Source organism: Vitis riparia, chromosome 18, assembly GCF_004353265.1.
Source record: "Vitis riparia cultivar Riparia Gloire de Montpellier isolate 1030 chromosome 18, EGFV_Vit.rip_1.0, whole genome shotgun sequence".
NCBI lineage: Eukaryota > Viridiplantae > Streptophyta > Magnoliopsida > Vitales > Vitaceae > Vitis > Vitis riparia.
Window position 1 is genome coordinate 8,636,678 of NC_048448.1, and position 27,381 is coordinate 8,664,058.

The 27,381-nt window shown below is 35.0% G+C and overlaps 3 protein-coding genes across 3 annotated transcripts; all 3 read left to right on the top strand.

The window, feature by feature from the left end:
* Window positions 1-6,736: 6,736 nt before the first annotated feature.
* LOC117907512 (subtilisin-like protease SBT3) lies at window positions 6,737-9,147 on the top strand. The gene has a single exon (XM_034821060.1). The coding sequence runs from the start codon at window positions 6,737-6,739 to the stop codon at window positions 9,044-9,046; it is 2,310 nt and encodes a 769-aa protein (XP_034676951.1). The 3' UTR covers window positions 9,047-9,147.
* A 2,821-nt stretch (window positions 9,148-11,968) lies between these two features.
* Window positions 11,969-14,370, top strand: LOC117906160 (subtilisin-like protease SBT3). The gene has a single exon (XM_034819122.1). It carries the CDS (start codon window positions 11,998-12,000, stop codon window positions 14,284-14,286), a length of 2,289 nt encoding a protein of 762 aa, XP_034675013.1. The 5' UTR covers window positions 11,969-11,997; the 3' UTR covers window positions 14,287-14,370.
* Window positions 14,371-20,555: 6,185 nt separating this feature from the next.
* On the top strand, window positions 20,556-22,290 carry LOC117907938. Its single transcript, XM_034821622.1, has 3 exons — window positions 20,556-21,278; window positions 21,390-21,575; window positions 21,675-22,290. The coding sequence occupies exons 1-3, from the start codon at window positions 20,790-20,792 to the stop codon at window positions 21,957-21,959; spliced, it is 960 nt and encodes a 319-aa protein (XP_034677513.1). The 5' UTR covers window positions 20,556-20,789; the 3' UTR covers window positions 21,960-22,290.
* Window positions 22,291-27,381: the final 5,091 nt, after the last annotated feature.

A 27,381-nucleotide genomic window follows, 5' to 3' on the forward strand; every position in this document is an offset into this window, starting at 1 on the left:
TATAAATAATAGTTTTTTTTTAGGTTAAATTATAAATATATGCTTTAAAATAATAAAAAAATCTATATATGGAAACTTATGAATAAACTATTATTTTAATAAAGATAAATTTGTCAAAATACAAATAAATTAATATATTAAAACTAGAACAAATAAAATATCTTAAATTAATAAATTATATAATTTATATCTTATTTAGATTTCATATAACTTTATTATTTTAAGATTATTAATTTATCAATAAATAAAATATTTATTTATTATTATATTTATTAATTTATCTTTATTGAAGTAATATTAGATCTTTAAGTTTAAATATATAAATTTTTATTATTAAAATATATTTTTTAATTTCAATAATAATTTATAATTTAATATTTTTAATTAAATTTTAAAGTAAAAAAAAAATAACTAAAGTCTCAATTGCCAATTGAGACTTTAGTTAAAAAATGAAGTCTCAATTGGTAACTGAGACTTCAGTTCAAAATTGACAACTGAAGCTTCACCTTAATTTTGAAAAGAAAAAAATATATATATATGACATGATTCTTATGGGGTAATAAAAGGGCTAATTTCATAAATTTGCTAAGGGCTAAAACTGATATTTCTTTACATGAAAGGGGTATTTTGTCCCAAACCTCACACCTACGGAAGTTCTAATTGTTGGAGAATTATTTATGACCGTTGATTGAAACTTGAAAGAGAAATTGGTAAAAGACATCCAAGTCAACATCGTGCATATATGGGTGCCTTGTTCACATGGTAGGGGCAGTGTCTCTTCCATCTTCTTTCTTTTCAGCTACTTCACTTCACATTAATTAACATGGTCCACTTACTAGAAAACGTTGTTTTCACCTATGGAATCAAAGCATTAAAATCATAAATAATTTTAGTGTTGATTGTTGACACATACCAACTTATCTCACACCACAATTTGATCACTAGGCGGCAATAAACATCCCACCCATCACTCCCTGATTGTGATTTGTAGTTAAAATTTGAGTACGAATTCAGACAAACAATATCATTGGTAATATTTAGATTAACCCCTCTCCCTATAAATAATGGCTTGTAATTTATGGCCTTTTCTTGTTTGCATGGCAAGAAATCATGTGAATATGCCAAATCGTTGATATATCGTGTATCAAAGGGTTTCGATACAATATTTCATGAGGATTTATCGAAAAGGCAAAAAATCAGGAAATATCGCCAATATATCAGCAATATATTGGCCCACAATGATAAATCAACAATTTTATCAATTAATCGTCGCTCATGTGGAAAAATCATTGTCCTTTTGAGTGTGATCTGACGACCCAAATCATGCTCGCGTCCAATGGTCATGGTGGTAGTCCATCCAACGCCCCAAATTGAATCTGGGTTTAATCCAATGGTTGAGATGATATTTCAATGGTTATTTCATGATCCAACGGTTAGATTTCGCCCAAATTTTGATATAACAACCAAAATTGTTTTTCAATGGTAAAATCATCTTTCAACAGCTGTTTTGGCCCAAAATTTTCTCATAAATAGTTCATTTTGCATCCATTTCATCCACATTTGATTTCATTCTTCATTTGATCTCTCATTGTTCATAATTTTTCTAAGGTTGCTCAATTATTCAATTATTTTAAGGTATATTTGTTTTCAATTGTAATTAATTAATGTATTTTCAATTAATTAGTATATTTGCAATATAGATGATTTAATGTTATTTTTACATTCAATTATAATTAATTTGTATATTTTCATTGAATTAACTTAGGTTAATTTGATTATTTAATTATAGATGGATATGTTTATTTTAGATGATTATTTAATTTTATTTTCACATTCAATCTAGTTAGAATTAGATTCAACTAGTTATTTTGAATCTAGTTAGAATTAGATTCAACTAGTTTATTTCACATTTAATTATATGATTATTGTGATTTATTTTCATATTCAATTATAGTTAATTTGTATATTTAGTAAATTTTTCATAGATTTAAATTTAGATTCAATAAATTTTTTATATTAAATGATTATTTAATTTTATTTTCACATTCAATTATAATTAATTAGTATATCTTGTAGATTTCTCATAGATTTAGATTTAGTAAACTAACTTAGCTAAATTATTTAATTAATTTAGCTATTAGAATAAATTAGTATATTTGGAATATGTTCATTTTACATGACTATTTAATTTTATTTTCACATTCAATTGCAACATGTTAAATTTAAATATTTACTTAATTTTTGTTTATATTGAAATCACATTCAAGTGGTTTTTCTTTTTTCTTTTTTGCAATAGATTTAGCATGGCTAGTGGAAGTGGAGGTGGTCCTCCCATGCTAGGGCGAGATCCAGCTTGGAAGTATTGTTCACCAGTAGAAGGGAACAGAAATGGGACAATTTGTAATTTTTATGGGTTGTTAGTAAAAAGTGGAGGCATCACGTGATTCAAGTTCTATTTAATGCATAACAACTTGCATAACAATACAAAAAAAGTGTCCTAGAGTGCCTCCCGAAGTGAAAGAAGAGATACGATTGATGGTGCATGACACAACTAAAGCAAAAGTAAAGAAAACTGTAAATATTCAAGAGATTTGTGCTCAATTATGTGGCACAATGGGGGCCAGTGATACACCTCTAATTGATGAAGATGATGATGATAATAAAGATGTTGATGATCAAGATGTGTATATGTATCCAATAGATATGCACCCGGATGAGCGGGATGCATATCGATCTGCAGTTTGTGCCTTGAAAGCGATAGAATGGGAGCATCAACAATATGAGAACATTGTAGGAAGCAAATGTAAAACAAAGGAGTCTTCACGACCTACTGGTACACCAACGACGATGCAGAAATCACAAAGTATGCGACATTTGAACCAATCACCCTCTATTGACCCTTTGCTCTACAAGTCTTCTGCAACAAGACAAAAAAAAAATCAAAGATATATTTAAGGTTGGTTTAATTAAAGAAACGATGGGACGTTTAATAAACAAATTCTTCATTTATGAGAATGTTGCACCTCAAAAAGCAAACTCTCATCACTTCAAAAATATAATTATTGGTGCAAAACAAGCAGGGAATTACTAATTTTTGAATTGCTATATTGTTTCAAACTTTTAGTAAGTATAGTATTTTGTGACATGTTTTAAATATTTATTAATATGAATTGCAAGAATGAGAATCAAATCTCCATCTCCATATGAAATAAATAACAAGTACTTGAAAATGGAGTAAAAAGAAATGGAAGCTTATGTGAACCAGCAAAGAGAAAAATGGAAGACATATAGGTGCACAATAATGTTAGACATGACCTATGAAATTAAGTATTATTAATTTCATGGTTTATTCAAAAGGGACCACAATGTTCCTTAAATTAGTCGATGTATTGAACAATATCAAAGATCACGAGTATATATACGAGCTATTGAAGACTGTTATCAAAGAAGTTGGTCAAGAAAATGTGGTCCAAATTGTCACAAATAACGGGTCGGTGTTCGTGAAAGCAAGGAAACTGTTGATAAAGAAGTTTAACTTATATTGGACTACGTGTGCAACGCACTACATCAACTTAATCTTTGAAGACATTGACAAAAGACTCAGTATTACAAATGTGGTAAACAATGCTTGTAAGATAACCAACTTCATTTACAACCATGGTTGATTACTTGCAGAAATGAAAAAGTATTGTGGTGGAGACATTGTTCGACTATGAGCTACAAGGTTTGCTACCAATTATGTTGCTCTTGATAGTCTTCTTAAAAAAAGGGGCTAATTTGAAAAGATTGTTTATGAGTGATGAATGGGCACAACACAAGCTCAGTCGGACAAAAATTGGACGAGATTTGGAGAATTAATGTTTGACCATGCGTATTGGGACAAAGTGACAAATATAATTTCATTATATGAGTCATTATACGTGGTGCTTCAACTTATGGATTCTAAAGTTGTTCCCGTAATGACGTTTGAGTACAAGCTTATGCAAGTGATGAAAGAAAACCTTACTCGTCAAGAAACTAGAGATTGAATCTTCAAAATAATAAAAAAATCATTGAGAGAAAACACTAAGACATCCACTTCATGCAGCAGGTACTTAAGTATTATCTATCTTTATAAGTTTTTACTCTTAATTTATTTAATTTTCTCTAACAAAATACTAAATCTACTTAATTTTATTGTAGCATACTTCTTGAATCCAAGATTTCAATAATGGCGTGGAGTTGGTAGTGATTCGGAACTACTTCAAGCGGTCCATGACGTTTATGCAAAATTAGAGTCAACTATTGAATCGCTTGGTCAATTTGAAAATGAGATAAATAAAAAACTGTTATTTTTGTCAATTTAATAAAACAATAATTTCGTTCACCAATTTATTTGAACATTTACTAACAAATATGATATTAACAAATTCAATGTTGAATATATAGCTTGTGTTTTTTTGAAATGTAAAAAGAGGATTCGGTGATCGAGCGATGGTTGCAACGACGCAAGGTTAACCATGGTGCCTAGTGAGTATTTATAGGAAAAAACTTATTATCATTATTGTAAATTCACCACATAAGTATTTATATAATTATGAAATTGATTACAATTGAATGGTGGTTCATGTATGGGAATCAAACACCTACATTGAGAAAGTTAGTCATCAAAGTTCTCTCACAAACTACGTCATCTTCTGTTTGCGAGAGAAATAGGAGTATGTTCTCTCTCATCCACACAAAGCAATGAAATCATTTGGCTTACCCTCGACTGGAGCAATTAGTTTTTTGTTACTATAATATGAGGGTAAAGTTATGCGATATGGGGACAGAAAATGACCGAGTTGCTGAAAAAGATTACCTTGATCTTTTTGACATTTTAGCTGAGGTGGGTGAAAAAGAAGATAATTAGTTGTTCCAATGGGTTAAGCCTATACAATTGGATGATGAAGTTGAAAATCCTGATCCACGAATTATCGCCCATGCTCGAGAATTTGGAGTTAATGTTGAACGTGCGTTGTCTGAAGAAGTTCACTCTAAAAGTTTTAGCAAAGATACTAAGGATTCATTTCAGGCAGCATTGAATTTCCACCAAGAGGTTGACTCCACAAGTGTTGGCCACAGTAGTTGACCTAGTGCTATAGGTACTTCTGCTTCTGGTTATGATGGTTCAAGAGGTGGAACTGATGATAAAGGTGATAAAGCAGGATGAGATATTTGAGAACATCAACAAAGTTAATATCCAATGAACTAATTTACTTGTGAAAATGATTTCACACACTGCACACAGGATGAAGACCATGGCTCTAAAAGAGCTGGTCCAAGCATAAGAGCTATTGGGAAGCGTTGTAGAGGAAAAAATTGAATGATGAAAACATATAACGAGGAGTTACTTTTAGGGAGTTTTGAATCTATGATTATAGGGACTCAATTTAGTGACTCCTCGAATGAGGCTAACGTCTACCCTTCTCCTGTAATGAATTAGGCCAACCTTCAAGTTCAATCGATGAAGAGTATGGTATGCCAAGTTACTCTCCTTCCACACAAATGTCATACAAAGTTTCATATAAAATGGAAATAGGATTTGACATTAACACATGTGTGAACCTTGAGCATCCTATCCATGTAGAGGCAATGGGCAAAACTTAAGAGATATATGCATGGTATGTTGGTACCAATATTGTCTCCAACAGCAAGACAAGGTTTTTTCATCTACTAATTCCATCGAACCACATCGATCCTCATTTTGGTACTAAAGGAATATTGCAATGTAATGTGTACAAATTATTGATATTTAATGAAATGAAGTATTTTATATAACTTCATAATGAGTGTATAATCACAAAATTAACATTTCTTATCAATCGACATGATATAATTACATTTAATATCACAAATTATATCATACGTATATCAGATTTTTCAATAAAATAATTTTAAAATGTTTATTATACTTTTAATTACAAGGAAGACCTCAATGAAAGCCAAACCCCTCTTCGGCCGGTAAGCAATCTACATCCACATCAAAAGTCTAAAGACTAGGCCGGAGAGCCTTCTCCCATGTAAAGAGATTCATCCTAACATCAAAATACCATATCAAACGTAAGACATTATGTAGGATACCTATTTAGAAGTTTTCGCAACTCAATTATATATGATGGAATCATCAAATATATATATATATATATATATACATATGAATTCAGTCTAGTGATTACCATCCAATTCTAGAGCACGGCTGTCATAACAACGCTGGATTTAAATCCATATACCATATCGAATTTGCGGAACATATGAATTCAGTCTAGTGATTACCAACCAATTCTGGAGCTCGGCTGTCATAACAACGCTGGATTTAAATCCATATACCATATCGAATTTGCGGCACTCTGCTGTATTTTTGGCCCAGCTGGGCTCACAAACCTCTGTCCATGTGTCCAACGAATATGCATTTTTTCCCCCACCTAGTCAATTCTTTACCTAGTAAATATCAACCATCAAAACATCAAAGTTGGAAGAGACAAAAGACATTATTATTATTTTTTTTTCATTGTAGAGATCCAAAATAATTAATATGCAATTTAAAGAAGCATACTGGATTACTTGTCAATGGAATCAGAGGTCCGGCATGACCTCTCATTCTTTCTTTTGTACTTAATTTGAATTTTTTTCCGCCAACTCCCGATATCCTCCTCAGTGCAGTATATAATCAGCGGTCACACGGACTCCCTTCATTCAATTCAGTTTTAAAGAAAAGATGAGGTGTGAATCGTTTGATAAGGTGGTTCATCGTCTCCACTTGATCCTCCTGACATGGATTTTGTTGACTATTCAAGCTAGATCAATGTCAGGAGAGAGGTCTACGTATATCATCCACATGGACAAGTCTGTGATGCCCAAGGTTTTCGCAACCCATCACCACTGGTACTCCTCCATCCTTCATGCTATAAAGACTGACACTCCCACAACATCCGCCGGCCTTCAGTCCACTGCCCGGCTTATCTATACTTATGATCACGCTCTCCATGGCTTCAGCGCTCTTCTATCTTCACAAGAGTTGGAGAGTTTACGTGAATCCCCAGGGTTCGTTTCAGCTTACCGTGACAGGGCAGTCACACTTGACACCACCCACACTTTCGAATTTCTCAAACTCAACCCTGTCACTGGTCTATGGCCTGCATCGGACTATGGCGAAGACGTCATCGTTGGCGTTATTGACAGCGGTGTCTGGCCGGAGAGCCCCAGCTTCAAAGATGACGGTATGACCCAAATTCCTGCAAGGTGGAAGGGTACATGTGAGGAAGGTGAAGAGTTCGATTCTTCCATGTGTAACCGAAAGCTCATTGGAGCTAGATCATTCATTAAGGGTCTGATAGCGGCAAATCCTGGCGTTCACGTAACAATGAACTCGCCTAGGGACACATTTGGGCATGGGACTCATACTTCATCCACCGTTGCTGGGAATTACGTGGAAGGTGCATCCTACTTTGGTTATGCCACGGGAACTGCAAGAGGGGTTGCGCCCAGAGCCAGGGTGGCCATGTATAAGGTCGCCGGCGAAGAAGGGCTCACTTCTGATGTAATCGCTGGTATTGATCAAGCCATCGCTGATGGCGTTGATGTGATTTCTATTTCCATGGGATTTGATTATGTGCCATTGTATGAAGATCCAATAGCTATAGCTTCATTTGCTGCTATGGAGAAGGGCGTATTAGTTTCATGTTCTGCAGGGAATGCTGGCGCACTTCCTCTTGGGACATTACATAATGGAATCCCATGGATCTTGACAGTCGCAGCCGGTACTATAGACCGTTCATTCACTGGAACTTTGACTCTTGGAAATGGGTTAACCATTACTGGATGGACCATGTTTCCTGCAAGTGCTGTTGTTCAAAACCTTCCTCTTATTTACGACAAGACTTTATCTGCGTGCAATTCATCAGAGTTGTTATCTGGCGCACCTTATGGCATCATCATATGCCACAACACCGGATATATCTCTGGTCAATTGCGTGCGATCTCTGAGTCAGAAGTTGATGCTGCTATATTTATTTCCGATGATCCCAAATTATTCGAGTTGGGCGGTCTAGACTGGCCTGGCGTGGTGATTAGCCCGAAAGATGCGCCGGCTCTGATTGATTATGCAAAAACTGGTAATAAACCAAGAGCCACCATGACATTCCAACAGACCATTGTGAATACAAAACCTGCGCCTGCAGTTGCTTTTTACACGTCAAGAGGTCCTTCACCCAGCTGTCCTACCATCTTGAAGCCGGACGTAATGGCACCTGGGTCACTGGTTTTGGCTGCTTGGGTTCCAAATAGTGAGACAGCAAGAATTGGGACAGGTTTGTCCTTGTCCAGTGACTACACCATGGTCTCCGGCACATCCATGGCTTGTCCGCATGCGTCTGGTGTGGCTGCGCTCCTCAGAGGTGCACACCCGGAGTGGAGTGTAGCAGCTATCCGGTCAGCCATTGTGACCACAGCAAACCCATATGATAACACTTTTAATCATATTCGGGACAACGGTTTGAATTTCACAATTGCTTCTCCTCTGGCAATGGGAGCTGGCCAAATTGATCCAAATGGAGCACTTGACCCAGGTCTAATATACGATGCAACCCCACAAGACTACGTCAACCTCCTCTGCTCCATGAACTTCACCAAAAAGCAAATCTTAACCATTACTAGATCAAACACTTACACTTGCCCCAAAACTTCTCCAGACTTGAATTACCCATCATTCATTGCTCTGTACAGCCAAAACGACAACAAATCAACAACAGTGGTTCAGAAATTTCAAAGAACTGTAACGAATGTAGGAGATGGCACAGCAACTTATCACGCTACAGTGATAGCTCCTAGAGGCTCCAAGGTCACAGTCTCACCGACGACTCTAGTCTTTGAGAAGAAGTATGAGAAGCAGAGTTACACTATGAGTATAAAGTATAAGAGCGACAAGGACGGGAAGATTTCCTTTGGTTGGTTGACATGGATCGAAGACGATGGAAAACACACAGTGAGGAGCCCGATAGTGGTTTCACCGCTGGTGGTGAACCACTGATAAACATGCTATTCATCTGGACAAAATGTCCGAACCTGCAGCGATTAATGCAATTGTACCGTGTATTCCTGAGTTTGGAATAGTTGAATAAATAGAATAAATGAAACGAGGGGAATCTTTATGACTCTATGCCCACTCAACTACTTGCATTTCTCACGATTTGGTTTTAATAAAAATTTATTATACCCAATTTACCAAATCAAAATAATACTATTAGGAAAAGCCCTGTGGAGTTTCGGACCAAGTTTTTAGGCTCAAGGTCAACCGATTTGCCGAGGTCATCTCACACGCAGTTTATGCCTTTCATTCATTTCCAAAGAGAATGACAATGGGAAGCAAAACATCATACGAATGATTGAAAAACTTGAAATCCTGATGATTGGCCATACATTTGGGTCAATTGAGAAGCAAATCTATGCCCACATCAAGGTTCTTATTTGTTACCTTATGTACTAGAGATTTCCTTTTTAAATATTATTAAAAATAAGTTATTTGAAAAATAAATGTAAAATTCAGAATTTTTTTGTTTTGCCCTCGGAAAAAAATGAGTAGATATTTTATTTTTATAATTTTAATCATATACGGGATAACGGTTTAAGTTTCAAAATGGCTTCTCCCCTGGCCAAGGGAGCCCGCCAAATTGATCAGAACCGACCACTTGATCCAGGCCTAATATACAATGCAACTCCACAAAACTACGTCAATCTCCTCTACTCCATGAATTTCACCAACAAGCAAATCTGAACCATTACTTGATCAAACACTTATGCTTGCTCTAATCCATCTCCAGACCTGAAGAACCCATCATTTATTGCTCTATACAACAATACACCATGCAACGACATTTGTTTATAAATTTAGCATTAAAAATTATTAATCATTGAACTAAAATTAGAGCGAATTGGTGATTTTTATATATTTAATAAATAAAAATACTATAAAGTTTATGATGTTAAATATGAAAGCAAAAATGAACTAAATTAAGAATGACCTCTGTCCCTTGAATTAGATCTCTTTAATCTTCTAACTCTAAATTAAATTCCAGCCTCACGTGATTTGAAATTAACAATTCTGAGGACTTAGTCCCAGGTTTCAAATCCCTGTTATTGCGCCAGTAGGTTGAATCTCTTCTATGCCTTTGTTGATTGCCAATTAAGTGCTTTAATAATTACGCAAATACACGATGACCAGTTCGTTTCATCATTCCCCTTTTGATCAAGAGGAATAGTGACTTCAGTGTTCTTGTACTCCATGAAAATGCTTGATTCAGTTTTGGAAATTTGAACTTTTTCCGTTCCTGAATTCCACTACATTTTAGGTTTTTTTGTTTTTTTTTCTTATACTGTTACTGGAAGAGGGTTGAATGTGGCCCATTATTGAACAAATTATTGAGTTCAGGTTCTGGCCATTTCTTCTATCCTTCTTGTTAGGAAGTATCCAAATTTTTAATTAGTATAGATTTTTTTGTTGTAAAAAATATTTTATAAAATATTTATAGATTGATATATTATTATAATATTAGACTTCCACGTAAAATAAAGAAAATTATTGAAAATATCTCTATAAATATTTTAGATAATGACAAGAAAAAGTTATAAAATGGAGATGAGTTTATAAAAACTATACGAGAGAGATTGAGATGTTAATCTATAAAGACTAAGAGATAGATAGAGATGTAAGGAAGAACAAAAAATAAATGGAAAGACTCGCTGTTTGGATACAAAGAGTAGGGAAACATGAACTGTTTTTTAAACTCAATAGTTGTATCTAATTATATCATTTGTCTTTTATAATGTTCTTTATTACATAGTGAAATGTTTATCTCTCACTCGTGGATGTATGTATGATTGTTGGAACCACGATAAAACCTCGTGTACCATTTATGTTTATTTTATTTTTGTATTCTTGATTAACCATGTTTGCGTCAAAGTTTCCACCGACATAACACATGCTCTTTTCAAGACTCTCCTTGTCTTGTTTCACTGGGTTCAGAGTGCCCTATGACTTGGGGACTTTTACAGTGAAAGCTTAAAATCTTCACGAATTAGACTCTTAATCAATCACATTTTCTAAAACTTGAATATTATGGGATAATGGAGATTCCATTGGATGATGATAGTTTTACAATCACTCACATGGCCCTTCTTATTTCTGTCCTCAGAAAAGAATGTATCTGGTGTTAAATTGTTTGTACGCTACCAGTGGGGCACATGGTGGGCTCAATGGCAAGCATTCAATTTTCTTTTGTCCTAAGGTACTTATAAGCCAAAGTGCTCCACGCCATGACCAAGATCATCGCTCCAGTGGCCATATCAGGTTTCTTTGTTAACGTACACGAAACGACGTGAGAGAAGATGGAAGCAAATGTACAAGTATTTGATTTGCATAAAGTTTGACGATGGTGATGAATATGTGCGTTTCTGATAATATAATGATATCAGTTTGATTTATTGCCATGTTATACCCGATAAACCAACCGTAAATGCACGATAATTGGGCTGCACATCGTAAGGCTGTACATGCATGTAGATTTCTATTAGAAAGCTTTCACTCTATAGTACCTATCCCGTTGGCTGTAATGCTACATATGCTGTCTTCATTCCCTAATTCAGCAATCTAGATTCCAAGATCTGGGCCTAAGGGTAAATGAAGGGTTCGGATGAAATCTCTAAAGTGGAGATTGTCAGTGGCATCAACTTCATTGGAGCTTGTGTGACAGCAAAGGTGGATGGATAAATGGGTAGAGTAAAATTTGTTTGGAGTCAACGGCCATGACAACATTGGCACAGAAAGGAAGGCCCCCCTCTATTAGCTGCCATACGAACAAACCGAGCAATGGACAAGTTGGAAAAATCAAATGGAATATCTTTGCCCCCATACCTCAATTCTCTTTATAAAGCCCACCAACTTAATGGTGCTGTTCTAAAATTATCCCTTTCCGTTGCTCTCCCATGGCTACCCATATTCCTTTGTATGTGTGGCTCCTCCTTATCCCTATCTCACACCTCGTTTCCACATTGGCACAGTTGGACACTTACATTGTCCACATGGACCTATCAGCCATGCCTAAAGCTTTCTCCGGCCATCATAGCTGGTACATGGCCACCCTTGCGTCTGTGTCAGATAATACCGCTGCCACTGCTAACCCTTACTCCTCTTCCTACTCTTCTAAACTTATATACAGCTATAGTAATGTAATCCATGGTTTTAGTGCAATCCTTTCCCCTTCAGAGCATGAGGCCCTGAAAAGCTTCCCGGGCTATATTTCTTCATTTCGAGATCTTCCTGTTAAAGCTGATACAACTCATTCTGCCAAATTTCTTGGCCTGAATTCCAACTCCGGAGCGTGGCCCGTGTCAAACTATGGCAAAGATGTCATAATCGGGTTGGTGGACACTGGAATTTGGCCAGAGAGTGAAAGCTTTAACGATGATGGAATGACCGAAATTCCATCTAGATGGAAAGGAGCATGCGAGAGCGGCACCCAGTTCAATTCTTCAATGTGCAACAAGAAGCTGATTGGAGCTCGGTTCTTCAACAAAGGTCTAATTGCCAAACATCCCAATGTGTCCATCTCAATGAATTCAACCCGTGACACCGATGGCCATGGGACCCATACGTCAACAACAGCAGCCGGAAATTATGTAGAGGGTGCGTCGTACTTCGGCTATGGCTCAGGAACCGCTAGCGGCATGGCTCCCCGAGCTCGTGTGGCCATGTACAAGGCCCTGTGGGACGTGGGTGCCGTCGCATCTGATATTATTGCTGCAATTGATCAGGCAATCATAGATGGGGTTGACGTCATGTCCTTGTCACTGGGCTTAGACGGAGTTCTGTTGTATGAAGATCCCATTGCCATAGCCACATTTGCAGCCTTGGAGAACGATATCTTCGTAGCTACGTCAGCAGGAAACGAGGGGCCTTTTCTTGGAACCTTACACAACGGAATTCCTTGGGTTCTAACCGTTGCTGCCAGCACCATGGACCGCCAATTCAGCGGGATTGTGACCCTCGGGAATGGAGTTTCAGTCATCGGTTCCTCTCTCTATCCTGCAAATTCATCTTTCAGCCAAATCCCAATTGTTTTCATGGGTTCATGCGAGGATTTGACGGAATTGAAGAAAGTTGGCTTTAAGATTATTGTGTGCCAGGACCAGAATGACTCCTTAAGCATCCAAGTTGATAATGCCAACACTGCGAGAGTGGCGGGAGGAGTCTTCATAACAGATTACCCCGACATAGAATTCTTCATGCAAAGCTCTTTTCCAGCCACTTTTGTCGATCCTGAAAACGGTAAAGTTGTTATGGACTACATAAAGACTAGCTCTGAGCCAAAAGCAAGTATAGAATTTTCAAAAACAATTCTTGGTGCCAAACGCGCACCAAGAATGGCTACCTACAGCTCCAGAGGGCCGTCTCCAAGCTGCCCAGTGGTCTTGAAGCCCGACCTTACTGCCCCCGGTGCATTAATCTTGGCGTCATGGCCAAAAATTAACCCAGTGGCTGATGTGAATTCGCGGTTATTTTATAGTGAATTCAATCTATTGTCGGGGACATCTATGTCGTGCCCCCATGCAGCAGGAATAGGGGCACTTCTGAAGGGTGCACACCCTGAATGGAGCCCCGCAGCCATCCGGTCAGCCATGATGACCACTTCTGATTCACTGGATAATACACTCAACCCCATCAAAGGCATTGGCGACGATAACCAACCAGCCAGTCCCCTAGCCATGGGATCTGGCCATATCAATCCCAACAAGGCTCTTGACCCAGGACTCATCTATGACGTGAATCTTGAAGACCATATAAATCTCCTCTGTGCATTGAATTACTCCACCAAGCAAATACAAATTATCACAAGGTCATCTTCCTACACTTGCTCCGACCCCTCCTTGGATCTCAACTACCCGTCTTTCATTGCCTTCTTTGATGCAAATGATTCCGGATCAGATTCTAAAACCGTGCAAGAATTTAGAAGAACAGTGACTAACGTCGGGGAAGCAATGTCGACTTACAACGCTAAGCTGACAGGCATGGACGGATTTCAGGTGAGCGTGGTGCCTGACAAATTGGTTTTCAAAGACAAGTACCAGAAGCTAAGCTACAAGCTGAGGATAGAAGGCCCCAGTCTGATGAAAGAGACGGTAGCCTTCGGTTCACTGAGCTGGGTGGATGTTGAAGCTAAACATGTGGTCAGAAGCCCCATAGTGGCCACAAGGCTGAGCTTAGTAGCTCCGTGAGAAATCAAGTGCTACTTCTGAATTGTCTGCTTCAGCATGTGATCCTCTCCTTAATTTGTTGAATAAATTTTTATTTCCACTAAACTATAATATGGATTGGTGTTGGAGCTTCCAGTTCACTGGATAGGGTTTCTAGCGGTTGCTGTGAAATTTCTTTAACTTTGCATTACAGGGCGGCTGGGACCATCATAATTTGAGGACAAAGGTTCTGACATGCATACATATTGAAAATTTCAAAAGTAAAAAATGCAACACACAGATCAAAATAAATAAAATATCCAAGTATTTTTTACCCAAAGAATAAAAATAATGTTATGTTTCATATTAATATATATATATATAAATTATACATAAATTTTTAACATAATAAATTATTTTGCAGGTATAAGCATATATAACAAAATCTCAAAATTAATAAATAATTAAATGCAATAAATTCTTTTCATATTTTAAAATTCGAAATATTTTCCTTGCATGAGGGCAGTCCCCTATATATATTCACACCAAGTTTACTACATTAATATGTTGTTTTAACTTTTTCTTTGTTCAGTAGTGAAAATTGGTGTTTAAAATTAAATAAATACATTAATATTTTTAGAGTCTTTTCCATGTTTTTTTTTTTAATTTTGACACATTTTTATCCTATTCATTTTTCTTCTAAATTTTTATATGATGGTTTCCAAATTTTTCATTAAATCTAACCAATAAATCTTTTTACATAGAAGCTTAAAACTAGTAGAGACTAACTTTAAAAAGCTAATGGCTTTGAAAAATATCTTAAATTTTTAAATTTTTAGAAGTAAATTTTAAAGATCAATATAAGATAAAGTCATATTTATTTATAAAAAAAATTATTATTAATTTTTATTTTAAAACATTAAAAAAGAAAAATTGTATGTAAATTTAAATATTTTCACCGCAGGAGCCTTGCTCCACCGCAAGTGTTTAATACTTCAACAGCTTTATTATATTGAAGAAGATTTTGAAAAGTATGCTTCAAATTTCAACATGGTGACTAAAATCGTGGAAAGGTGGTGCATTTTGCTGGTCTTTCCCTGCATGTCATGACTCATGACTCATCAGATATACACAAAAGCCCGATGCATCCTTGGTCAAACATGAACACCCATGTCATGAGTTTCCTCGTTCTATCCATCCAACGCAATCTAATAAATTAAAAGCTCGATTTAGTTTTCCCATTCTGGTGGCTGTTTCCATACTACACCCAAACGGAAAGATATTTCCAAGGAAAAATTGAAGATTCTTTCTCCTGCTTTTATGCATTCAATTCTTTTGGTTCCTTCATTGAATGAATAATTTGTTCTCTAGCTCCATGCCAGATTGCATGCCGTGTAGGTAGTCCTACCTTCACAAAATTTTAAAAAGGAAAACTTGTCTTGTAATATACAAAGCCGTAAGCCTGCAATCAGTATCTTTTACCGACTTCCTTTATTTCTTCAATTCAGTTGCTTTTTCACCCAAAAAAAATATATGGGAAATTATCCCCCACCTTGGCTGGCACTTTTACAGTTCAAATTCCCATAGAGCTCTGAAAGAAAATGCCTTAATTAAAGGATCACAAGCTTCGCTTCCCTGAAATTTTCTGCAACTGAAGAGCAGGGAACAAGGGAGTTTGATATAAAGAATCTCAAAGTTTTGCGCGGTGGCTCTCTGCTTTGAGTCGGTGGGTGTTTGTGGCGTGTAGGACTGTCATGCAGTCTGACAAATTTCTCAACGTTTTCGGGTCCATCATTTTTTTTTTTTTTTGGGGGGGTGTTACATATAAATAATCATTTTGTTTGTTTTTCTATTGCCCATCCCGCACTTTCACAACAAGCACAGAGCTACAGCTTTCATATGTGTCGGTTGAGAAGATGAGACGTACCCTTTTTCCTCTTTTTCGTCTCCCTTTATTTGCGTTTGAATCGATCAATTGGATGATGCAGCTACTGTATCCCTTCACGTAACGGCTCCACCGAATGGAAGGAGCTTTTAACGGTTAAATTAAAACTTCACAAAACTATTCTTCATTTGTATAGAGTGAATCCAAATCCTATAAATTTAGAAGTTGTTTGGCAAATGATTCTAAGTTTTTAATATTTAAAATTTTTTATCATTTAAGTATTTAAAATATGAAAAACATTTTTTAAAATCACTCACCGATTCTTGAATTCTTAGAAAAATTGATAATTTAATATAATATTAATTATAGGTCTCATATTTGAATTTTTTTTTTTTTTGCACTTTGTATATTTCCTTTTTGGTCTATTAAATATGAATCAAAGTTTCATCTATCCCTATATGTGGGTCTGAGGCATAATGAACTCAAATCCTCCAAATTTAATAAAAAATTTATTCCTCTCCACGATTTATAGTGAACCCATAACCTAATTTTTTTTTCTATAACTATAAAAGGGTGCGTTCAAGAGATATAAAATGGGAAAGAAGGAATGTCATAACCGAGGTTTTGAATAAGACAACCTTTCTTTCTATTTTTTTAAATTTCTTTTTCATATTTAAAAAAAAAATCAAAAGAATGAGATATGTTAAGTTTTTTACCATCATGACGCCGAGCTAGTTTTTTGTAGAACCTCTCCTATAATATCGTTATAGTAATAAAGTTTAACCATCAAATTTCAAAAGCTTTAAAAAAAATTGATAATTCAACATATCAAACTCATAAAAGAACTTTTCCTCTATCTTTACTTAATTCTGTGTGTAACCACCACACTAGTTCTCTTTGGAGGACGATTCTCGGTGTTGCACAATGGGGATTTGTTATAGTTTTGCTTAGTAGCTAAATATTCACCCCACATAATAACCTTCCACCCCACTTCACCATCTAAAAAGGTTCAAAAGCAAACCAATCCCTATTTGAGAAATGCACTCATCATCACTTTAACAATAAGGTCATTCATTCAAAATGTAATCTATGAATAGCTAGAACGGCATGTTCAAAATTAGATTTTGCCGGATTGAAATTTATTACTAATTATTTCAAGAGTTATCAACATTGAGTTGAAAAGTTACTAAAGATCATTATGAATTGAAAGGTTATTTTGAAGAGAATTGAAATAGTATAGGATCACATGTTAACATTTAAGCATGCATTTAATGGTAAAAAATGAACCAATTACCTTGGTTTATATCATGAAAAACCATTTCTTCCTCCTCTAATATCCAATAAACTGCTCCAAGTGCGTGATGGTACGAGAATTAGGGATCAATGAGCTCTTCCCTTGCCTCCCCAAAAATTCAGTTCAAGTGTAAGTGTGTGTGCGTGCAGTGCTCTCCAAGAGAAAGAAAAAAAGAGTCTCTCCAAATGCACATATATCTCAATATATATATATAAATTCATATATATATTACACATTACACACTTTATTTGGACCACTTGACTTAATAGGTCAGTCAAGTGAATTAGGGTGATCCCATAAAAAATCAAGTAACAATATGTATCCAGTCTCATTATGGACCACAATGCAAAAATTAAATTAACATTGATTTATAATATTATCAAATTGATTATGTAAGTCCACACATAAAAATTCCAACATATTTTTCATTACCAAAGATCAAATATATTTTCAAGTTTAAAAACAAATAACCTACTCTTAATCTTTGCTTTATTGTTATTTATATTTTGATTTTTGACAATCAACTAGGTAGGGATAGCAAACCATTTCCCAGGCCTTAGTCATGGCCAGGGAAAGTCCGGGCCCTATTGCGAAGCCAATTCCACGAGATTCAACAGTCGACCCAACTTTTCTAAAACGGGCAGAAGCTTTGATTAATTTGGTGGGCGGGTGGGCCTGTAAATGAAGTAGTGAAAGAATGAGCACCAACACACCATACCAAACCCTGCGCTTGAGTAAAAGCTCACAGAGGCGTTGGGTATCCAAACCTAACCCAATTCATTAAACCATTAAAACGAGGCCCATGGACAATCTTAGGCCCAAAGAGATATATTTTTATAATGGGCCTGCAGTGCCAACCCATCAGCGCGCGCTATACAGCATCCATTCCAATCTGGAGTGGCAGCATATTATTAACATGTTCTTCTAGTGATGGCAACTGGACTAGGACAACGAGGATAAATATATATTAAAAATAACTACTTTTAAAGGTCCCTACGAAACGAGGGATTTCTACACCGCCTGTAAACAAAATTTTGGATTTGAAAATTAAATTTTATGTCAAAAATATATATTTTTTCTTATGAATATCTAACTCCTAGAAGAGTGCAGAAAAATATTAACCATATATTTTAGAAAATTCCTTTTTATCTAAATAATTTGGGATCACATTAATTTCAATTGTCCCATTTTTCTATCACATGAAGGCCAAGTTTTATCTATATTTAAAATGTTATACAAAAATTATAAATTTAATTGTAAAATATTCAATGGCTCGAAAAAAAATGTCATTATTACGTAAAACTATGAATTTATAGAAATAAAACATTGTTCAGTAAGAATCACTCCAATTTCTTTCTTGTTATGGAGAAAGGTTAACTTTAACTTTCAAAATCTTTGAAATTATTCAATTAATTGTTTTATTTGGAATAAAAGACATGTACATTTAATAGTTAAAAAATGAATTCGATGGATTTATCCGATCACTGAAAAATTTAAGCTAAATTTTGATGGTTCAAGGATAAGTAATCAACATGTTTCATGATAAGTGAAAATTCTAATGAAATTATAAAAGTGGTTCTAAGTAAGTTTTGAGGTAATATATTTATAATTGTTATAAAATGTATGATTTTAAGAGGCGAGATGCTTAATTATTAAAAACAATAGATTTCTTAATTTGAAAGAGAATTCAAATTAGTACTAGGTTATTTAACGAAGAATATTTGAAAATTAAGCCTGGGAGTTAAATATTTGCAAACATAAGGAAGCAAATAAAATTATAAATTATTTAATTAAAAAGGGCACTGTGGAAGTAGAATCTATAATTTGAGCATTAAGAATCTCTCTGAATCATCTTTTAATGGAATGTGTGGATATCCTGCCTCACAATTTCTCTGTAAAAAAAGAGAAATCATTTGAACATGGGATGTAGCGCCCACCGATTGAACCCTCTCTCATCCACGAAGGCGAGTGGTTCCAGTCTTAGTGAAGTGCTCGAGCAATGCCATCATCAATGGATGTGTCAGAATTTTTACACAGTTGATTTCCGCCATTAAGCCCATTTGGAAACATCTTTGGGACTAGAGAGGGACTGTCTTGGGATTTCCAAGCAATATATATGTATATATTGGAGGGGCCATGGGCTATGGGCAATGACCAGATTTAATTAATGAAAAGCAAATGGGAAGACTGAAGAGCACTGGCATATTAATTTCCTAAAGCACAAGGAAAGAATGCACCCGCTAGAAAGATTTGATTGCGATATACAGCATCCTCGTTCCACATGGGCTCACATGCACGTTTTGTTGAGGCTGTGGATCCCACATTCCACACCCTATTCTTCCCCCATTTCAGTCTACGCCCGCCACTCTCCTCTAATAATAAGAATCTCGACGTCCAAATGGGCGCCAGCCCACCTCCACTTTCTTTGTTTTATTTTATTATTATATAAAATATAAAAATTAAATTTTTATGAAATATACATTTATTTAATATTAGAGAAAATAAAAGTTTTATAATATCTCAAATTCTTTAATAGTTTTTAAAAATTATTGTATTTTTAGCGTCTCAAAAAGTTTTCCTACTACACATAGAAATTAAAATCATTTTCTGTTTCTAAAAATAAAAAAAAAACACCTGAAATTATTAATTATTCATTATTGTTGGCCCAGAGAGAGGGAGCCAGAGCAACTTCATATGCGGTTCTGACGCCCAGTATGATTCACGAGACGGTAAAACTATGGTTTACGTTCACCAATTAAGGCCCAGCCCATTGTCTCCTCAGAAACGATTTGCGTGGAAGCTACAGAACTGCGTCGGTGCACGATTAATCGAAGACTCCTGGTGCCAACTGTAAGGTGGCTGTCAGGTCTTCGCCTAAAACCAAACCTAATTCCCATTTCTTTTATTCTTTTCAAAATATTTTATTTTGTATCTCTCTTTTACTTCTTTAAAAAGATTGCACAACAGGTCTAGTTATTTGCCATACTTTATTGTAAAGCCCTTGCTTTCCACACCAAAGTAAGTAGGGGTTAGTCCGAATCAATCCTCTCCATAAGTCTAGTTTACTGTTTTAAGGGATGATATATATATATTTTATATAATCTGTGTGTTACGATTAGCTGTAGCCCCCTGTCTGTAGCGCCAACATTGACACCTCCACATTTTTCTTATATGTATAGAATTTATGGGTTCCAGTCATTATTAACTACAATCAAGTTGACAAGCAACCCATGAGAAAAAGAAACTTCATTATCTAAAAGGCTCTACTTAGTGTGGAGACTTTGGAGAGAAAGTGGGGAAGAACTAGAGTACAGCTTTGATCTGTGAATCGGTGCGGGGGGAATTGAGGGTTGCAGGAACCACACAATGCACGCCAAGACGGATTCAGAGGTCACCAGTCTGGACGCATCGTCGCCCACCAGATCTCCACGGCGGCCGGTCTACTATGTGCAGAGCCCATCACGAGACTCCCACGATGGAGAGAAGACCACGACATCCTTCCACTCCACTCCTGTGCTCAGCCCCATGGGCTCCCCTCCCCATTCCCACTCCTCCGTCGGCCGCCACTCCCGGGAGTCTTCCTCTAGCCGCTTCTCCGGCTCCTTGAAGCCCGGATCTCGCAAGATCTCCCCCAATGATGCCTCTCGGGGTGGCCATCGGAAAGGTGAAAAGCCCTGGAAGGAGTGTGCGGTGATCGAGGAAGAAGGGCTCCTTGAAGATGAAGAGCGTCAAAAAGGTCTCCCTCGCCGCTGCTATTTTCTCGCCTTTGTTGTTGGCTTTTTTGTCTTGTTCTCTCTCTTCTCCTTGATTTTATGGGGTGCGAGTAAGCCCCAGAAGCCCAAGATCACTATGAAGGTAAGATCATTACATTATCAACCACAATTTCATTAAATTACTAGAATTAATCATTTTTTTCTTGAAAATTCGCAAATGGGTGTGGATTAAGTTGCGCCTTTTTCCCTCCAGAGCATCACATTCGAGAGATTCGTCGTTCAAGCCGGTTCTGATTCTACAGGGGTGGCTACTGACATGGTGTCCATGAACTCCACCGTCAAACTCACATTTCGAAACACTGCAACATTCTTCGGTGTACATGTAACATCGACGCCTCTAGATCTATCCTACTCCCAACTCAGGGTGGCCTCCGGAACCGTAAGCTACTCAAAACTCCCCATTCTACAGTCCTTTTTTTTTTTTCCACCATTAAATTCAGATCAAAATTTCCTGATCTTGGCAACTTCGGTTTTGCAGATAAAGAAGTTCTATCAATCGAGAAAGAGCCACCGATCACTAACAATAGTACTGATGGGTGATAAAATTCCACTCTACGGAGGTGGAGCGAGTTTGAGTACTTCCACCGGCACAACCACCGAACCATTGCCTCTAAAATTGAGCTTCATGCTTCGATCCAGAGCTTACGTTCTAGGGAAACTGGTGAAACCAAAGTTCTATAAAAGAATCGAATGCTCAGTAAATTTGGATCCGAAAAAGCTTAATGTCCCGCTATCACTCAAGAAATCATGCACATACCAATAGGCAATAACAATCCGGCATTTGCAGAAGATACCGCTTGTTTCTCTTTTTTCCTTTTTCGGTGTTTGGAGAAGAAGATCAAAGGGACAGCTATGACGGGCAGCTTTTGAGTTGTTTGGGCAGCCGTGGAGGACGCGATCACTGACTTTTGGTTGCCCGACTGCCCGGAGAGTTGGAGAGCAGGTAGTGACTTGTGAGTGATTATATTCCCTTTTTTTTAAATTTTTTTTAATGTGAAAGTATGTAATAATTTATGTATTATGGGTGTTGACATTACATTTATGGGGTAATTATAGTCTCATTTAATTTAATAAGGTAATTAAATTTGTCTTTTGAGTCTTGACTTGATTCTTGGAACCATCATTTTTACCCCTCAAAACTTTGAACAAAATAGAAACCAACTCTAAAACTTTCATGAACATTTCGGCAAATTTAAGCAACTAGCCTACCAAATTTATGTAATAATTTTTCTTTGAAGACGGCTGCCATTCAACTTGGCATCAAACCCCATCACATTTGCTAATCAGCTTGGGTTTAATGAGGTTGGAGCCTTAGATACGAAATCTCTCTTGCCATTTTTGAAGTCCTAAAAATATTTTAGAAGGAAAAAAATTATATTTTATCTTAATGAAAAATTTGTTGAATGATATTTGTTTTTTTAAAGACAAATCATCCATGCTCTCAATTTGATTTTGTTTCAGCTTAAAACCAAAAACAAAAATCCTGGAAATGAGTTCAGGAGTACTCTAGGTTTGGCTTGGAGAAGAACCCAAAAGAAAAATCCGTGAAGAGGAAAGCTGAAAGCTTAATGGATTAGGTTGAAAAAAGGCCAGACAAATGGTCCGCAGGGGAATTATGCATTTAGTGATTATGATCAACTTTCACGCTCCTCATCCATGATTATGATCCTACTGTGAAGTGTGAACCAAAAAAACAACAAAATAGGCTGAAAGAGAAATTCAAAGAACTGACCCATTTCTGCCCTTCTCACCCACCCACCCCTGCCCCGTATTAGAAAGATGGGCATTAATGGTCAAGAGATGAACGAAAAGAATCCTCTAAGTGTACTAAAAAGGATTAAATTTGTACAGGCCATTAAAATAAGCAAAATTGAAATTTGGCTAAAAATGAAACAAGATAGAGAAAAGAGATTGTTTGGACCAAAAACTTTTGGAACCAAACATTTATTATAGTTCATGGAACCAATTTGCTGATAACGCTCGATCTTCACCATATGCAGTAGTGCATTTTTCTTCCGAACAAAGTTGCTCCTGTCAATCTCATGATCCCCATCTTGAAGACAGGGGTGCCGCAATCCATGCGAATGAGTAACATGCACAAGAAAATAAAAACTTTCAGAACTGAGAAGGGCATTCTTTGGTCAAAGAGAATTGAAGGTAAAAAGGTCAGTGGCAGCTTCCCATATTTCCAAATCCCCCTATGTGGGTAATATTTGTACATCATCGAGCCTGCTACTTCTCTCACCTGCCCATCTCTATACATTGGTGCTCTAGGCTCTCTTGGCTGCTTCTATTCCTCCCTCTCTTATTTGCGTCCCCAAATCTCCTCCAAGCTTTGATTCAGGCTTCTATAATTTCTGAGGAAAATTGTTGATGTCATGGAATAAGAGGTTGACGATTTCATTTTATTAGTAAACTAAATCGGACACATTATGACCATGTTTGGTCCTCAATGAAAGAAAAAAGAATGAAAATAAATATTATATTTAAATTTAATTAACTATTTATAAATGTTACTTTAAGTTCTTTCTATTTTATTTACTTAAAAACTTAACAATTTAGAAATCTATATATTAATTATATTTAATTTTTTTAATGCTTTTTGAGAACCAAACATAAACCTATCTGTTTCAAAAATCTTATTGATTGTAGTTGAGTTCAACTATTTATAAGTGGTATTCATCGGAGTAAACAAAGGTGTCGCTACTTATCCTTTGATTTTACCGTGTGATGTTTCCCATGTAGAGTTCAATTCATTTGTCCGCAGGCTTCGTAAGTTGTCTGGCCTTTCAACTGATGAAACAGTATTACCCATGTATGTAGGAGTAGTAATTTGTCTCCGCTATTAGAAGTTTCATGCCCATATTATACTAAATTGCCACGTATCCCAAAGGTTTGTCCGAATAAATTAACCGTGTAGGGCGAGTATTGCAAGCGGATTAAAAAATCTTTTAGGTTGGACGCTGTGATTCCTAGTGACGCTAGTGCCTTACGAAGGTATTATGCCTCATTTTTGGGGTTAACGCTATTGCCTTAATTTGTATCCAATAATCGCACTATAGTATTGGGTTCGACTCGTTGTAACTCATCTGGATTTGAAAGCTCCTAGAAGGTAAAAACCATGGCATCAGGGCTGCAACTCGGTGTATTAAGTCCCATCAAAATCTGACTCAATTCAAATTGAAAAATCATTTTATCGTAATTTAAGATACTTGCGCATATTTGATAAGTGTTTTTTAAATCAACTTTAAAAAATAATTTTTTAAAATTATTCTTTCATATTTTATAGAATAAAAATTTACTTGACAATAAATATTTTTAACTTGTTTTTAATATTTTAAATATGTTTAAAAAATGATTTTTATATTAAATATTTTATTTTTAATTATTCTACATAATTGTATAATTATTTTTTTAAACGGTCATAAGAAAACAAGTAAAAATAACATAAAATAGTTAAAAATATATTTTCTAAAACAATTATCAAAGATACCCTTAATCTAAACTCAATTCAATCTTATTTTTTAAACTCCAACATGTAATCCAATTAGACTCAAGTGAATTGGATCATATGATTTAAAATCCATATACAATAATTTTTAAAATTATATATATATATATATATATATTTATACCAAGATTTACATAATAAATGGATAATATTTCAAAGTAGTAACAAAAAAATAAAAATAAATTTATTAAAAAAAATATATGACATAATTATAATTTGACATTTTTATTTAAATATCTAATAAATAAATAAAATAAATATTATTATATATAATATATAAATTATAAATATTAAAAAAAAATATCAAATTGGGTAACCTTTGCTCAAACCTACCCTAAATTAAGTTTATGTTGGAAAAGTTTAACCAAAACTTAATACAATTATTAAAAATAATTATACAAACCCGTTCAAAAGTTGGATTAGATAGGACCAATTCATCCAATTACACCCTTTCAAAGAATTAGATGTTCATATTGGATTTTATTTCTACATAATTATGTTTTTTTAGTAAGACATTACCTTTATTCCATATGTAAAAGGATGATGCCCTTTCTCTATGAGAAATATTAATTTTAATTTTTTATTTTTTTTCTTAGCCTTCATTTGATTAAAGTAGTAATTTTCTTCTTCTTCTTATAAAAAGTATAAAATATGGAGGGATTAAGTGGTTGATGTATGCTAAGTCACAACAATTATTCAAATTTAATTATGTAAATTCAATTTTATTCCCCAAATCATTTGCCCGGTTTTATTTCTACTCTATTGAATTATTTGATAGTGTCATTCCCTTGCTTATCTATATGATAAAATGATTAGCTCAATTTTTAAACATTCAACTTTTACATGTATCATAATATATTAAAACATTTTAAAAAATATTTCTTACATTTTTAATACTTAAATTTTTTATATCAAAAGAGTGTTTATCAAATGCTAGAAAGATCATAAACACTTTTTAGAATTATTATTAAACAAACTCTTTATTCATGATATCTCTCTAAGTTCAGAAAATTAATTTATCTTAGTAAAATAGATTATGAAAGTTTTGGAATTGATTCCTCAAAAAGAGTGAATATATATTCTTTATTTTTAAGTTCACATTCAATTTTTTTTAATTAATTTGTAATATTCAAATATTAAAATAAAATCCAATTACTTAATAGATACGTGATTTACATGAAAATTATTTAAAGAGTCTATCCATAACTCATATAAAAATCCAATCACAATGAAATTGAGGTATTAGCAATTTGTGCTACCTCAACTAGCCTTCAATTCCATTCATTAAATCAAGATCTCAACACGTCCAAAAACCTCAATGGTGGGAGGGCTACTACTACAACCAAGGAACACAAGGTTCATGTAAGTCCTCTTAAGCCCTACTTCCTAATTAGGTAAGCATAATAACATCAATGTGTCATGTCATAAGTGAGATCTTCAAAGATGTGTAAAAACTAAGTGGTGAGGCTATTGCCAAAAGTGGTTTTGGTAAATGAACACCAAACTTTGTATGAGGGGTTAGGTTAGCTTCACCATGTGAGACTACTACCACAACATCTTCTCCTTGCATAGGCAAAAGAGTTGTATTAAGTATATTTCTTAATTGAAAGGTGATGGTGCACTCCCTCAACATCCGTCAAAGATAGGTAGGCATCCATAGAAGCACTTATGCTAAACATCTTCCAACCTAATAAGGTTGTACACCTGCAACAGTATAAGATATGTATAATTTTGCGTGTGGATAGTCAATTAATAAATATGACATAGAATTGTTGGTGGTTCAACATGTGGCATTGAAACATGTGGTTGGTTGTTGGGGAGGGGGAATGCCCCCTGCGATACTGTTCATTGTTCAAGGGTATTTTTGAAATTTCATTACCTGAGGGTTAATATAAATACCCTTATATATAACTTTAATTTGATATATAGTGAAAGTCTTCTTCCTTATTCCCGTGGATATAGGTAATCTGTCGAACCACGTTAAATCTATGTATTTTCTTTAATTTTTCACCTGAAATTGTTGCACGAAAATCAACATTAATGTATATAAATCCACATAAAGTATGCAAAATTAGGCATCAATAGAACCATGTGCTAAAATTTAGCAATTGCATTGAAGAGTAATTTTTAATACCAAAAAATAATTATTACCTTGTTATTTTAGCATTTGCATGAAAATTGTTTTTATTTTTAATTTTATTTTTTATCATATGTTTATCATCATGTTCGATGGCATGCATTGGTTGAATGGAGAATTTTCTTTTAACTTGAGACAAGTTCAGGAATTATCTTGTTATGCCTTATACTGTCCCAATAATATATAAAATTACTATTCAATAAAATAAGTTATACAAATTATAATATTTTTTATTTATAAAATATATTTATTTTTTATGTAATTAAAAAAATTAAATAAGTAGGGCGAGGATAAGAAATTTTCGTTCTTACCCACCCTATTTAATTTTTATTAGGATGAGAACGTGGTTGATTTGAAATTGACTCATCCCTAACGTATCTGATTGTTATCCCTTATTAACAGTATACGAATTCGCCCGAGAGAACAATACCCATTGAGCTTTTTCTTGACCCATTTACACTACTACAACATTATTACATAAAGTGTTCATGCTTATAACTTGGCTCATGAAATTACTATCTGAAAAAAAATTTATTA